Here is a 15,383-nt window from a genome sequence, read left to right on the forward strand (position 1 = left end):
TCACAGCTCCACCTGGTGAGTGGAGCTTCACACAGGGAGCAGTGGAAGGCTTAGGTGTTCCGCATCTGTAGCGAGGCGTCTGTCTAAATGTGACTATCCCATTCTCATATTGGTGGAGGAGCAGTCATCCTCCTGTCCATCATCTGGATCTTCTTGATTGGTAAGATGCAGGGATATATATTTCCCTCTTCCCTCTTCCCTCCTAAGGAGTGTTGCTCTGCTTGATGCGCTATTCTGACTGTTTATAGGCAGCATCTTCTTAGAGCTGCTGAAGCTCCCGAGTCCCTTACAGACAAGAGCTTTTAAGCAACAGAAGAGTTGAGCTGATGTGATTCCTGTTACTCTTCCCACTGCTACTATGTTGGAAGCAATGACAGTTGGTTTTCTACTCCTGAAATAGAGACAAAATGAGAAGCAGCAGAAATACTCAAGCAGTGCATGTGTAGTCCCGTGAAAATGTCGCTGTCTTAGTCATGATGCCTGCTTTTTGTTTTGCCAGCTGGAAGAGTTTTGTGGAAATGATATCTTTACTACAAGAAGAATTGGGTTTGGTTTTGGAGAATACAAGTCTTGGTGAAAATAAGGTCTTTTGCATTCTTAAGCCTCGAAGTTTTTGTATTCTTCTGGTTTTTCTTCTACCATACAACTGTGTGCACAGCTACTGTTCATAATAGTCCAGTCTAAGCAAGCCTAATGTATAGGTTGCATAGTATAATGCTTCAAGCAAAAGGATAAGTAAATGAATACTGTTTTTACTTCTTTTTAACTATCTGCACACTGTACACAAAAGCATGCTAATTTGCAAATAGCTTTCAAGTTTCAGAAACCTGGAACGGGAAAACAAATTAGCCAAATGTAGTGTGTTTCTATTGACAGCAGCCTTTCTTCTTTTCTCAGGGTGCCCTTTTAAATGTTGCCTCATTGGCTGAAGGCATGGTGGACAAGCATCACTTGTTCTTGGCAAACAATGTGGCTTTACTACACATCTTCATATGAAAAGCTTCGTGCTCTTCCTCTATCATCCCCCCTGTACTTGATCATGAGCACTTGACCACACATGGTGTGCCGTGCATCAAGCACATAGCAGTAATGTAGGAGGAATATAGAAGGAGCAAAGACTCAAGCTATAGCTTTTTAATGTGTGAGCTGATTGCTGATGACTCCTTGGTAACAGCTTTTAGTAACTGGTGAACGTTAAGTTGCTTGAAAATTGCATTTCTCTGACTGTGCTTTTGAGTGAATATTAAGCTGTTTAAATGTTGTATTTCTCTGACCATGCTTTTGTTAAATAAAGATATCTTATTGTTTCAGGTTGCAGTTGTTAAAATGAAGTGCACAGAGCGCATTTATGCAATGAAAATCCTAAATAAATGGGAGATGCTTAAAAGGGCAGAGGTAAGTAATACAGTTCTTTAACACAGAAACTGTTAAAAATGGCATCAGGAAAATTACACTGAAGCTTCTCCAGATTGAGAAGAATTATTTCATGAACATAGAAGCTTCATTCTTTTGTCTTTTTTTTTCCCTTAAGCTGTTTTAATGCAATCAAGCCTGACAGTCCCTTCCAGGCATCTGTTGTTCTCAGCATTACTCTGTATTCCTTTACCAGACAGTCTGCCCTAGTTCTTACTCTGAATTTATTGGCTAGATTTTTGTTTACAATAAAGGCAAGTTAAGGACTAGGTGAAAGCTGAGATTGGTGCTGCTATGACATTCACAGCTGTATGCAAAAACATTACGGAAAGATCCTTTTTCTCTTGCATTTAGAAAGCATATAAAAAGGAGCTTTGCATCCTACACTTTGGAACAGGATTTATGTAACTGGCCAAACTGCAGCTAAATATTTTGGAATCATAGATTCAAATTGTAAACCCAAATGTGTTAAGAAGGTGAATGTGTTTAACAAGGGTGTTTTTGATGAAAGGAGACATATGTTATCACAACAAATGGTGTAAATGTGAATGACTACTTCACAGATTAGGAAAGGACCTATTAATATGCCATGAGATGTGGAATATTCCTAGGATACCTAATCTTGCATGGGAGAGGAAAACCTTATGGCAGATGTAGTGTTACACAAGTCAGCAGGTAAATGAGCAATAGATTTGAGGGGAATATAAACATACTGCATTAATGCTTGCAGCAGTCCTGTTAAGAGGCAAAGACTGTATGCTTGCTCACTGAGCCTGCTGACCCTTCTCTGTCCCATTCTTCTGTCCCTTTCCTGACACCTCCTCCCCCGACAGCCAACCCTTCCTAGTTCCTCCCTTCCTTTCAGTGAGTCAGTGCCAGCTCTTTTCCTGTGAATAAATCTCCTCCCTCTTCACCACTGCCTTTGCCTGATTTAGTCACGCTCTGTCCATCGATCCGTGCTGTTCTTTGAGCTGTCAGGAGAGTTCACACCCTTGGCTGTGCTGCCTCAGCAATTCTGAGATAAGCCTTCCCCTGGATGAGGGAAATTTGGTGACCTCTCTACACAGATTTCATTTGAGTTAATTTATCGGTCAGTATAAAATTGTTCTAAACCCAAATGCTTGTAGGGGGGTACCAAACTCTACTGGAAATACAGCTATGCTGGATTGCTTTAGTCATTCTTCAAGTGACTTAATGAAATGACCTACATGAACAGCTGAAACTGGTACACATAGAGTTGTCCTGAGAAGACAACAAATTGTATTCTAATTATGCCACTAAGTCCCCTTACCCTCTCAGGCAGGCCAGAGGGGGAAGAGGGTCATCCACCAAGAGAGATGTATGATGAACAATAGTTTTCCCAATGCATTCTTAGAAAAAGTAATAGTCTACCTACATTCTCTTCCCACTGGTTTTCTCCAGCTACAAAAGATAACGAAGGAACTGTCTTCTCTGCTGTGCCACTTTGTCTTTTGCCGTTTGGCTTGCTCACTTGATTTGGCTCTAGGGTGAGCAAGATTTCATAACCCACATATCAGAGTCATAAAACATCTGGGTGTTAAAATTTCCCAAATGTGGTAAAACTTGTTAGGAAGAGTACAGGAGTCTCTTTAAGCAGGCAGTTTGACTGAAAAGCAGCTTTCAGATGTTTTAGCATCCGGCATACGAGTGTTCTGAGAAGCGCGTTATTTTACTGGTTTGTGGTTGTTTTGTGTGACTTATTAAACATGGCAAAAAGTTCTCCAAATCCTGCAAGGAAATAAAAAAACCCACATGTGGTTGGAAGCCACTGAAACACAGAAAAGATTAGTGAATATCAATTGACATCCGTAAATGTGTCGCAAGCAAAAGCAGCCATGCTTTTGTATTGGTCCATTTGTATTGGTCGTTCTGACAGCAGAATACATCGTCATTAGTGTATTACTGTTGGCAGTTCCAAATAAGCCTTGACTGGCTGATTAGGTAGCCTGTCATGCTGCTTCAAGGCACGTCTCAAAGCCTTTAAAGCTAGCGTAAGCAGAGGAGGAGAGTTCTCTACTTTGAATTCGTGACGCAAAGCGATGAGCAGCATGACAGGTTTTGGGGAGCTGGTAACGTTCCCTTGCTGTTTGAGGCCACTCGGTGAACTGAAGCAAGGAACCGATGGCTTTGAAAATAAACAAACCAGTTTGCTGTGTTGGCAGCCTCCTCACGTCGTGGTGCCAGAAGATCTGAGAAGTGCTGTGCTCTGCTGCTGCGGGCAGGGGATAGGATTACTTGGAGCTGCTGTTGTTGCCAAGCTCTTTGTAGAGTGATTCTTTGGCCTTGGGTTCATAAACCGTTAAACCGCTCTCGGTTAACAGTTAATTACAATTAACGTCTCTCTGCACCAATAATTACTAACTTAACAACGTGGTCAGAGCGTGGTCTTCTTCAATAGAAATGTAAATTGACTTCTACTTCTTAATAACACTTAAGAGAAAAATGGTTGTGATATACCTTTATAGGATGCAATCATTATATGCTAAGGCTTGGGCTTCCTAGGCATGTTCCTTCTGTTGTATATTTTCTAAGACATGTGGGCAAGTGATAAGGACCCTCCCCCCAAAAAAACTAAACCAAAACCCCATCAGTAATTATCTGGAATCCAAAGTCTGGAATGTGCAGCTACTGAATATCCTAATAACAGCTCTCTGAATTGAGGGCAGCAGAAGAGTTCAAACATCAGCATCTTGATGGTTTGGATCCAATAAAAACAGTCATATATTTGGATCCAATAAAAGCAGTAATACATTTGGATCTATTAAAACAGTAATATGTTTTTATTAAGGTGGACTCACTTGAAGTTTATGAAAGTTGGTTTTATGTAAAGATGCTGAGAAAACCTGTTACAGGGTGCTTGCTACTCTGAAGTGTTGCAGGTGTGCTATTTGAAGTAGAGAAAAGATTATTGAGAATTAAAATGTGTTACACTGGACAAAGATAAGACAGTAACAGTAAGATCTGCTTATTTCCTGTAGTGTGTTGATAGTGTCTGGAACTGTAACGTAAGAGAAGTGTACGTCCAACTCTGTTTGCACAAAGGTCTTTTTCAGAAGAACCAGACCTTCCTAGAGCCATTATCTTTTGCTACAGAGTGCAGTGACAAGTTATCATTTTCCTGGCTTTTAAAAATACATTACAGAACAAAGATTCAGTGTTGACTGAAATTGATTTGTGGTCTTTTTGGTGTTTTGGGGGGTTGTGTGTTGGCTGGGGGGGGGGTTCTTTTTGGTTGGGTTTTTTTAAGGTCAGGATTAGAGTGAGTGAATGGCTGATGACAAGCCTGCAGAGATTCCCTGGCTTGTCACTTGTGCAGACTGAGTTCTAATGAATACAGAGCTCTGTTCAGTAGTTTTAAATAATCCCATAAAGCATCCATATATATTCATCCTGTGAAAACTACTTGTTGATGTTGACAATAGTGTTTTCCTCTCTCTTTAGACAGCTTGCTTCCGAGAGGAGAGAAATGTCTTGGTGAATGGAGATTGTCAGTGGATTACTACGTTGCACTATGCCTTTCAAGATGAGAACTATTTGGTATGTTTAACAAATAAAAGCTTTAGGTTATGAAAGAACTTTATTCTTGGTTCATTGAAGGATATTAGTGCAATAAATCAGTCCACCTCATACCTCACAGCAGTGTTTCAACATTCTTGTTTTCTCCTCGATGAAAAACTTCAAAGGGACTGACCATAACTGCAGGAGAAAGTCATGCAGTGCTATATAGAGGTTTAGTTAAACATCTTAAATTAGCTAATCAACCCTTGTGTAAATGTATCTGCTGAAGTTTAATGTTTTGGATGACATTGCAATTAAATAATGAGAGGCAAGAACGGTGTGAAAGTAATATATTTTCTTTTAAACTTCCAGAATGTCTTTTTGAACCAAGAGTTTGTTTAAAAATGGCAAATGTAATTCATGTGATTTTAGAAAAGGATGAAACTGTTAGTTTAAAAATCTCAGGGAAAAAATAGCCCATCTCTGAAAAGTATTTAAGTGAAATGCCTTTTTAGATATCAGCCAACTGAGCATCTCAGTAATTTAAGAAACTTTAGCAACTCTTCATAAAGAAATTCATGTCTCCTGTTGCATTTTTTAATGATGAGTTACTAGAATTGTAACGTGTAAGCTGTGTTTACTTTAGTTACAGAAGTCAGGAGAATACTGGTCAGGAGCAAAGTCAGTAAAGCCCCAACATAGTACAACTTAGTTAACCATACAGCTTCTATGTGGCTACCTGGGATTGGCTTATAAACTTGCCATTTCTGTAACAACTGCCACAGTTTTAATGTGAAAGTTTTCACTTTCTTAATACTTTTTTAGATAGTGCCAGGGTGGCAAGTCATGACTATAAATAAAGAAAGTAAAATCTTGATAAAAGGCTGCCAGTGGGTTCAGGAACTAAGCATATGAAAGAGTTAGAAAATACTCAACTACTTTCACAGGGCTTGAAACAAAACAAGTTAACTGTCATGTTAAAAGTATTTTCAGAATCACATGGTAAGCAAATAAGTAGCTGGGTGTGAGACCCTCATTTACAGGCTCTTTCCATGGAATGCTTTGTTACAGATCCAATTTTTCAACCTCTCAAAGTTTAGTTATCTCTGGCACTGCTCATCATGTCAAATTCCATCAGAACCAAACAGCTTTCAGACTTGTATAAAAATAACCAAAGACATGTTATAATGTGTTTCCAAGTAGCTTGTAAGAATAGAGCTACCCAAGAAAAAATGAACTGTGCAAGATATCAAGCAGTAGCAATGACAGAAGAGAGAGAGATCTAGTGTTGCTAATATGATTTTATACAAATCTATTCCCAGCAAGCTATAGCAGCATAATACATTTCTTTTCTCCAAGTTCCCAAAGACATTTAGTTGTTGAAATTTCACCTGACAGCAGAATTTACACATCTAGCATCTAATTGAAGATCCAGTGTCTAAGAAACAGCTCTGCCTAGCAGCCAAAGTCAGCAGATTCCCAGCTTGCCTGGGGTCTGCTCCTGCATGTGCTGAGATGCTGCCTTCCAGTTTGGTCTGTTATTGAGCATCCATCCCTTGTAACTGTCTGGTGCTCACAGATGGAGTGTATCTGTATCTCAGTCACTCTATTGTAAATGGTGTGTGAAGAAAAGGTGAAGTACATCAGGAAGTGATTTTCATGCAAAAACCTGGACAGAAGGTTCTCTTCCAAACCGTCTTAGTGGTTCACTTGTCCAGGGGCCTCAAGATCTCTGTTCAGTTCTCTGTTCAACTTGGAATTCATAGCCATGTTTTTGCACATCTTGGGAGAGTGCTGACATGTTGCAGAAACAGAGTTGACTGTAGTTTTCAGCTGTGCTGTTCATCCTTGATCCTTGGAGAACAGAATACAAAGAACAAAACAAGAAAAGAGCCTGATTCTCCAACCTGGAGTGGACTGATGTCCTCTGAAAGAGAAAGCTCTGGGTTCTGGGATCTGCTCCCAGTCATGTTTGTGCATCATAGCTAGTGATTCTTAAATGAAAAGCCACATAAACTAACCCTAAGGGAGAGACAGAACCTTGCTGTCATCCCATACCTAGGGCTTAGCAATCCTCTTCTGGCTGCATGATAAAGGGTACAGAATGAGACAAATGAAAAGAAGGTAAGGTGTGAAGGTAGAGGAGTAGTGGCTGTCCTTGGAGTAGTAACTGAAGATTTATTCCATGCATGTAAGATTCGTAGAGCACATGATGATGCAGAACTTAAGCAGGAAACACAAAGTTCTACAAAATGTTTATGTTCTTTAGCTCATTTTCTGGTTCTGCTTCTGCAATTTTAGGATGTTTTAGGGGCAAATACACCATGTGATAGTGTTTTCTAAACAGCCAGCTCTTAAATGACAATACATGGAAACACTAGCATGGCTTTTTTCTGGTTCTTAGAAAGCTTTGATAGAGACGGTTTGAGTCAAGATAGATTAAGTAAGCCTTTGGTGATTTGGGTGAAGCTAATGTGGTATAAGTGAAGTGAATATTAGAAATGTGCATGGGACTTGAAGTTCTTAATCTCTTCCAGATTCAGATCTGCAGGTTTTCTTGTGAGTTACCGGAACAATTTTCCTTTCCAATCTCATTCATGAAGAAGGGCTTATGTATTTCTCTGCCCTCGACCTCTTAAAGGCTTCTGAGTATTCATGAGAGTATTTTGATGTATTTTTTTTATTTCCCACTGCTCTCCTCTGTTTGATGTAGTCACTTCCCTGGAAGAAATGCAACTCCTCTAGATTTCAGCATCAGAATAGCCTTTATTTTAACCCCATGTGAAGAGAGAAGTGCCTCCTGGCAAGAAAATTGTTGAGAACTGGAAGATGAATAGAATTTGACTTTCTTACAGAGGAGGTCTAACCATCTTCCTCCAAGTGCCTCATTTCATGGGTCTGCTGGGTTCTTGCTGAGTTTATGAACGCTGTGGGAGCTGAGGGAAGTGCATTACCTTGTCTCTTTGTCAAGCAGATAGTTCAGCTCCCACTGAAGGCTCTGTAAGCTCTCTTAGCCTTGAGTTTGAGAGAAAATACTTGAATGCAATAACTATTTTAAAAGATTGCTGGTTCCAGTCTGTAGCCTTTTGTCAGCAAACATGATTGTTGCGAGTATAGCGTGTTCCAACACATGTTTAAGATTTCTTGATGAGTCTTGCAATATGGACTGATGGAAATGATATTTGCATGTCAGATTAAGCTATATTTGGAATAAGGTAGAGAAAAACATCCAAACCTTTGTCTTTCAATGTCACTCTTCTAAGCCAATGGATAATGAGGAAGTGGTCAGTATTGCACTTCATGTTCCTTTGGTTTTCTGTTGTCTTTAAGTTGCTTCCCTTGTGGAAGATGACAGTGGCAGAGACAGTGGATTGTATGTGGTTTCACCTTGAGGAAGAAAATAAGATGACTTCTCTTGAAAATTAATTTCAGAATAAGCAATGTTATTCCTAAAACCACATATCAAATAATCTTAGGAAGCATGGAACAAAATGACTCAAGACTAGCAGTACTGATAAAGGGATGGTTTGGATTTAAGTGGATAAGGCTAGAAATAACTCAGACTTAATCCTTGTTCTGTGGTATGAGAAACAAACAGTAAGCCTGAATCCTTTTCTTTCACATTACTGGATGATCTTTCGAGGTCCCTTGCAACCCTTCAGGTTCTGTGATTCTGTGAACATTAATGTTTGATTAATTATTGCCTCTGGCTTGATTGTTCTCCTTGTCGTGGGCATCCTTAATGCATAGTGTCAGCAAACTCCTGCCAGCTGTTTTATGCATCCATGATGTGGCATGTGCCAAGAGTAGTATTTGAAGATGTTGTTAAGTCCCACTTTTGGATGGATTTCAATACTACCACTAGTAGTATTGAGATGGTACCAAAACTAAGAGTAGTTAAGAAATGTGTGTTGTAGACTAAGCTGCAGCACGTGTTGTTTTTAACCATCAAGTTTTCTTCCTGTGGTGTCTGTAAATTCATCATTTAAATGTTGATAACCTGGTTTAGTTTTTGTGATAGTAGATCATTTTTCCTGTGTGATACTGTAGTTCAGATAGAAATAAACTCACCCTGATTTACTTTGTTGCTGCCATATCTCATTTTCAGGTGTTTTTATTTCTTTATGGTAAGAACCTACTGCTGATATGTCATCCTTAGCGTGGTTATTGAAGCATCATGGTACCTTTTACACTAAACAAGCAAATAAAAGTAACACAAAGATTGAACATTTTAGCTGCTTTCCTTGAGCACAGGAAAAAAATACAGAAAGGGGTTTTTTACAGGGGTTAACTGATGAACTTCAGTTTCTTTTTGTCGTCACCAGCCATCTCTCAGTACTTGACCGGTTTATTTCTCCCTTTTCAGTACCTAGTGATGGACTACTATGTTGGTGGTGACTTACTGACACTTCTCAGTAAGTTTGAAGACAAGCTTCCTGAAGATATGGCTAGGTTCTACATCGGTGAAATGGTGCTTGCTATACATTCCATACATGAGCTGCATTATGTACACAGGTAAAATACCATCTCACTTGGCAAAAATACACATATACAGTTACATGAACTTAATCCTAGAGCTGCTGCTACATAGACAAATGGGCACAGTACCTACAGGCAAACTGCTGTGGGTGTTATATACTGTATAATAGCTCTATAAGCTATTACATTTTAAATATCAAGTTTTGATGGATTGATATTAGAAGCAATGACATTTATCTGACTAACCTTTCACTAAAGCTTTTATTTTCAATCAGACTTCTTATTCTCATTTCCCCTCATGAATATTTATCTGCCTTTGTCCAAGCCATCCTAGAAGTCTGAAGCAGTGTAAATTCTCTGCAAGTGTTTAGACATTTTGCAAAATTCACACAGAGTGAGCCTGTGATCAGTGCATCTGTTCACCTGAGGTCATCCTCAAGTGGTTTTTTGCAATGAGTGAGGGATATGCCAGTCTATTTGTTTCTGCACAGAAGATATGTGTTCCAGACCATGTCAGCTTAGGTTGTGCTCTGTGGCAGTTAAAACTGTGTAATATTCCTCGTCCTCCATCAAGGAAAAGGGTCAGGAAGGTAGAGTACACTTTGTATGCTTCTCTTCTGGCTTCCTGAAGCAACTGTTTTGGAAGAGCTGTGAATAGTGCAAGGGAGATGCTTGGTCAGTATTTTGTTTCATCATTGCAAGAGTCCTGGTCAAGTGCAGAGTCCTGCATCTGGGAAGGAACAACCCCATGCACCAGTACAGGCTGGGGGTCCAACTGCTGGAGAGCAGCTCTGCAGAGAGAGACCTGGGAGTCTCGATTGATAATAAACTAACCATGAGCCAGAAATGTGCCCTCGTGGGCAAGAAGCCAATGGCATCCTGGGGGCATCAACAAGAGTGTGGGCAGCAGGTCAAGGGATATTCTGCTCCCTCTCTACTCTGCCCTGCTGAGGCCTCATCTGGAGTCCTGTGCCCAGTTCTGGGCTCCTCAGCTCCAGAGGGACAGGGAACTGCTGGAGAGAGTCCAGCGCAGGGCCACCAAGATGATCGGGGGACTGGAGCATCTTTCATATGAGGAAAGGCTGTGGGACCTGGGGCTGTTTAGTCTGGAGAAGAGGAGACTGAAGGGGGATCTCATTAATAGTTACAAATATCTAATTGGTGTGTGTCAGGAGGTTGGGACATCCCTTTTTTCTATAGTAGATAGTAACAGGACAAGGGGTGATGGGATGAAGCTGGAACACAAAAAGTTCCATTTAAACATAAGAAAAAGCTATTTCAGTGTTTCAGTGAGGGAGCCCTGGCACAGGCTGCCCAGAGGGGGTGTGGAGGCTCCTTCCTTGGAGGTCTTCAGGACCCACCTGGACACGTTCCTATGCGACCTGATCTAGGTGACCCTGCTTCTGCAGGGGGTTGGACTGGATGATCTCTAAAGGTCCCTTCCAACCCCCACCATTCTATGATTTTCTAAGTGAGAATTTCTATCCTTTTTTGGCTTTTCAGATTTAAGACCTGTGTGAGACTTATCAATTAGAAAGCAAAATGATAACTGGTTTTGGAATCTTTTACTGTTGGCTCTTTATAGGCAGACTTTATAGCTTCATTTTAGTAAACAGAGAAGTTAGAAAATACAGACATTGAGAATATTGGGGTTTTTCAGTTAGCTGAAAACTACTTATGGCCATATGAGTAGGTTCATGATTAGAAGATTAGTAATGAGTTTATTGGAAAAAGCTTATAAAGAGGGTCTGCATATTTTGCTGTAGTATATTGTATTAATTATGCATTTATGTTGACAGATTTAGATTATCATGTACTATTTTATCTTAATACTGCTAATGAGCACCAGCAGTAGTGAAGATTCAGTAATTCATTCCAAAACATTATCCCTTGGTTAAAAAGTGTCAATTTAAGTTTGTGTTGGACAAATGGATCAGATTGGCAGAATCTTTACACAGATGATAACCCTTTGCTAAGCCTATCATGCGTTCCCCATAAGTATCCTCCAGTGTGAAACTCTGGAATTCACTGCCTTAAACTTCCACATCTATACAGCAAGGTGTATTAGAGCACTGTTTTTGCCTTGTTCCTGGTTATTCTAGTCTCTCCCTCAAAAATGAAGCTGAAGTTAGTGTACAGCTTTTAAATCTTTGACCATGTATAGTAGCATTTGCAACTTCTCATTTGAAAAGGGGGTTTTATGATGCAACAAAACTGGTTGATTTAAAGTAAAGCACATGTGTTTGTGTATTACTCATAGCTAGTATGGTTTGAATAAATGATATCTAAAAACACCCCACTAAATCAACACATTTATAGGTTTGATTTTCTTTCTTGATTGGCTTAGATAAATAGCAACACCTCAAAATGGTGTGCTAGCATGTTGGGAGCTGATCCTGGATAATGTTGGTTAAGAAAGGGAAGGAAACTGGTGTATGTTGCCTTGGAAGACATGGATGTTCTCCTTTTTAGCCTGAGTTGACTAAATTGAGTCGATTTTGATTTCTGCACTTGCTTTTCTTTCTCCCTTTCTTACCACCTTCCCAACATATTGGCTAGGTGTTATTAAAATGCTTTGGGATATTGTGAGGGTATTAATTTAACAAACAGCACTCCCCCAAGCACACAGTATGTGTCAGGGCTTACCAGCTTAGCTTATTAAGTTGTCTGGAGGAATGATCTTTACTGATACCTTGTGTGAATTTGAGTACAAGTTGTGAAACAAAATGTGGTTCATTGATGCACTAAATTCAATTAAGATGGTGTTCAGGAACTTCTTTGGCTACCTTGATATCAAAAAGAATATCAAGTAAGGAGCTAGAGTTCAAATAGAAATCTTAGTACCATGTCATTTAGTAGCCTTAACATGCTATATATCATTTTATACTCTGGTATATCTTAAGAGTAGGAAAGACATGTTTTTTGTGTTGGAGACTTTCTAATCTTACAGTATTCTGCTGAAATGGCATTGTCTGGATCCCAGAGCTGGGGGAATTCGGTGGCTTGTAGACTAACTGCTGCATATACATAGGCTGCAAAGATCTTTAGGTATCTGCAGAAGCAAATGTGCTCTGTGATAGTGTATATAAAGTCTTGAATAGCAAATGAAAAACACTGGTCAGCAGAAACACTGGACAAAATTTAGAGAACCAGTAACAAACCTATATTCTTAGACAAGAAGTTAGAAGTTAGTTATAAATCTTGTCAAAACCCATGAGATGAAGCAATTGCCTTTTCTCTTTTATCTGTCTTGCCTCTGAACAATATATTGTGATGCATATAATCTTGAAATTATCTTGATGAAGCAAACTGCCTGTCTGTTAGAGTCAGCATGACTCACTGATTATTCTGCTTGGTTATTTGACTATTCAGGGTTCAACTGTAATGAGCTCGAAATTCTGATGTAATCTGAGGCTTCAGTATGGCAGGCAAAGCTTCAAGTTGAGCAGGAGGAGAGGGTTGTAAATAGTGTAGTGAAAAGAGTTTGCATCAGTGGGTATCCAGCATAAAGTTCTTTATTATTCTGATGCAGGATTTATCTTTACAAGGGTAACTAATACAATAAGTCTTTTACTTCTTTCTGTTATAACAGGGACATAAAGCCTGACAATGTTCTTTTGGACATGAATGGCCACATACGACTGGCAGACTTTGGATCCTGTCTGAAAATGAGTGAAGATGGCACAGTATGTATGAAGCAAAATTTAATTGGGTTGCTTGTAGAGGGACCTTTTAAGTCAGTTACCAGTCCTGAAGCTATCAGACATCATCATTGTGCATCAGGGAGGTGACAGATTGTGAGTTTATTGACATGCTAAAAATAGAGAGAAGAGTATAACTCAGCTATAAAAATATTGGCATCCTTATCTCCTTGTTTTACAGGCTGCTGCCTTTTAAAGTTATCCTTTGCTATGTTTTTCTGCCTTTCACCTTTTCTCCTACAGACCATTTGAGTTCTCATGAGATTTTTATGAACTGCCCAAAGATCTTTTGAAAAAAAGAAAATTGGTATTATTTATGTGTTGGAATCTCAGGTGACCAGGAACCTAGAAGCCATGACAGACTTCCAAAATGAGGACATAGTTAAGCCCAGCTAGAACTTAAACTGGCTACTGACATAAAAGACAATAAAAATGTTTCTGTAAATACATTAGGCACGAAAGGAGGACTAAGAAGAATTGGAAACAGGGAGAAACTTAAAGGATGAGGGAAAGGCTGAGGTACTTAATGCCTTCTTTGCCTTGGTTCTTAATAGTAAGACCACTTGCTCTCCAAGAACCCAGCCCCCTGAGCCAGAAGACAGGGATGGGGGGCAGAAGGAAGCCCATTAGTCCAAGGGGAAATGGTGTGTGACCTGCTGCTCCATTTAGACAGACAGAAGTGTATAGAGCCAGATGAGGATCCACTTGAGGTACAACAAGGCCAAGTGCTAGATCTTGCACTTGGGCCACAGCAGTCCCATGCAACACTACGGGGCTGGGGCAGAGTGGCTGGAAAGCTGTCCTGCAGAAAAGGGCCTGGGGGTGTTAATCAACATCCGGCTGAACATGAGCCAGCACTGTGCCCAGGTGGCCAAGAAGGCCAGTGGCATCCTGGCCTGTACCAGAAATATTGTGACTAACAGGACCTGGGAAGTGATTGTGGCCCTGTACTCAGCACTGGTGAGGCTGCACCTCAACTGCTGTGTTCAGTTCTGGACCCCTCACTGCAAGAGGGATGTTTTTGTGCTGGGACTTGTCCAGCAACAAAGCTGGTGAATGGTCTGGAGCACAAGTCTGATGAGGAGTGACTGGGGGGTTGGGGCTTTTTAGTCTGCAGAAGAGGAGGCTGAGGGGAGACTTTCTTGCTCTCTGCAACTTCCTAAAAGAAGGTAGTGAGGTGGAGGTTGGTCTCTCCTCCCAGGTAACAAGTGATAGGACAAAAGGAAACAGCCTCAAGTTGCAACAAGGGAGCTTTAGATTGAGTATTAGGAAAAACTTCTTCACCAAAAGTGTTATTAAGCATTGGAACAGACTGCCCAGGGAGGTGCTGGAGTCACTAGCCCTAGAGGTATTGAAAAGCTGTGTAAATGTGGCCCTTAAGGACATGGTTCAGTGGTGAATGTGGCAGTGCTGGGTTAACTCTATGATCTTAAGCATCCTTTCCAACCTGAATGATTCTATAATTAATAAGCAGTTTGGTTTATGTGGCTTTTGCAAATGAAACAGCAACATTATGGCCATCTTGTGCACCAGATTGTATACACCCCTTAAGCTAAATCACTCATGCCATTTTCTGTTTGTTTTGCCTAGTTTTGGGTGCCTCCAGGGGTGCCAGTCGTGCCAAAGCACAGCATGCAACATCGCTCACTGATTTTGGCACAAACTCAGATCTTGGTGACATGCTGTAGTCATAACATGCCTGCCAGGATTTACCATATTACAATGAAAAATGAATTGGAAGCTTAGAAAAGAGGAGACTCAGGGGAGATCTCACTAATAGTTACAAATATCTCAATGAGGGGTGTCAGGAGGTTGGGGCAGCACTTTTTTCAATGGTATCTAGCAACAGAACAAGGGGTGATGGGATGGAGCTGGAACACAAACAGTCCACTTTAAGCATAAGAAAAACCTCTTTCAGTGTTGAGGTGAGGGAGCCCTGGCACAGGCTGCCCAGGGAGGGTGTGGAGGCTCATTTCTTGGAGGTCTTCAAGACCCACCTGGACACGTTCCTGTGTGACCTGATCTAGGTGGGAGCTGCTTTGGCAGTGGTGTTGCACTAGATGATCTCTAAAGGTCCCTTCCAACCCCTACCATTCTATGATTCTATAACTCTATATGAAACCTGAGAATGTATTCCTAGAGATGAGAGCTGCTCAGTGCCCTTATGGCCAGGGCTTCTCTGCTTGGGCACGGGGCAATTCCCCACCTTAGCCCTGTATTGCATCCGTTTGCACACTATGCAATAAACCATTCAACCAAATCCTTACACAA

The 15,383-nt window shown here is 40.5% G+C and overlaps 1 protein-coding gene across 5 annotated transcripts in view; it reads left to right on the forward strand.

The window, feature by feature from the left end:
* CDC42BPB (CDC42 binding protein kinase beta) overlaps positions 1-15,383 on the forward strand; it is a 100,514-nt gene that overhangs the window by 38,729 nt on the left and 46,402 nt on the right. For all 5 annotated transcript variants that reach the window (XM_061998704.1, XM_061998705.1, XM_061998706.1 and 2 more), the window contains exons 3-6: positions 1,312-1,395; positions 4,876-4,971; positions 9,299-9,447; positions 13,004-13,097. In XM_061998704.1, coding sequence (XP_061854688.1) covers positions 1,312-1,395; positions 4,876-4,971; positions 9,299-9,447; positions 13,004-13,097 — 423 coding nt within the window. The remainder of the gene's footprint in view (positions 1-1,311; positions 1,396-4,875; positions 4,972-9,298; positions 9,448-13,003; positions 13,098-15,383) is intronic.

The sequence above is a fragment of the Colius striatus genome, chromosome 6, assembly GCF_028858725.1.
Source record: "Colius striatus isolate bColStr4 chromosome 6, bColStr4.1.hap1, whole genome shotgun sequence".
Taxonomy (NCBI): domain Eukaryota; kingdom Metazoa; phylum Chordata; class Aves; order Coliiformes; family Coliidae; genus Colius; species Colius striatus.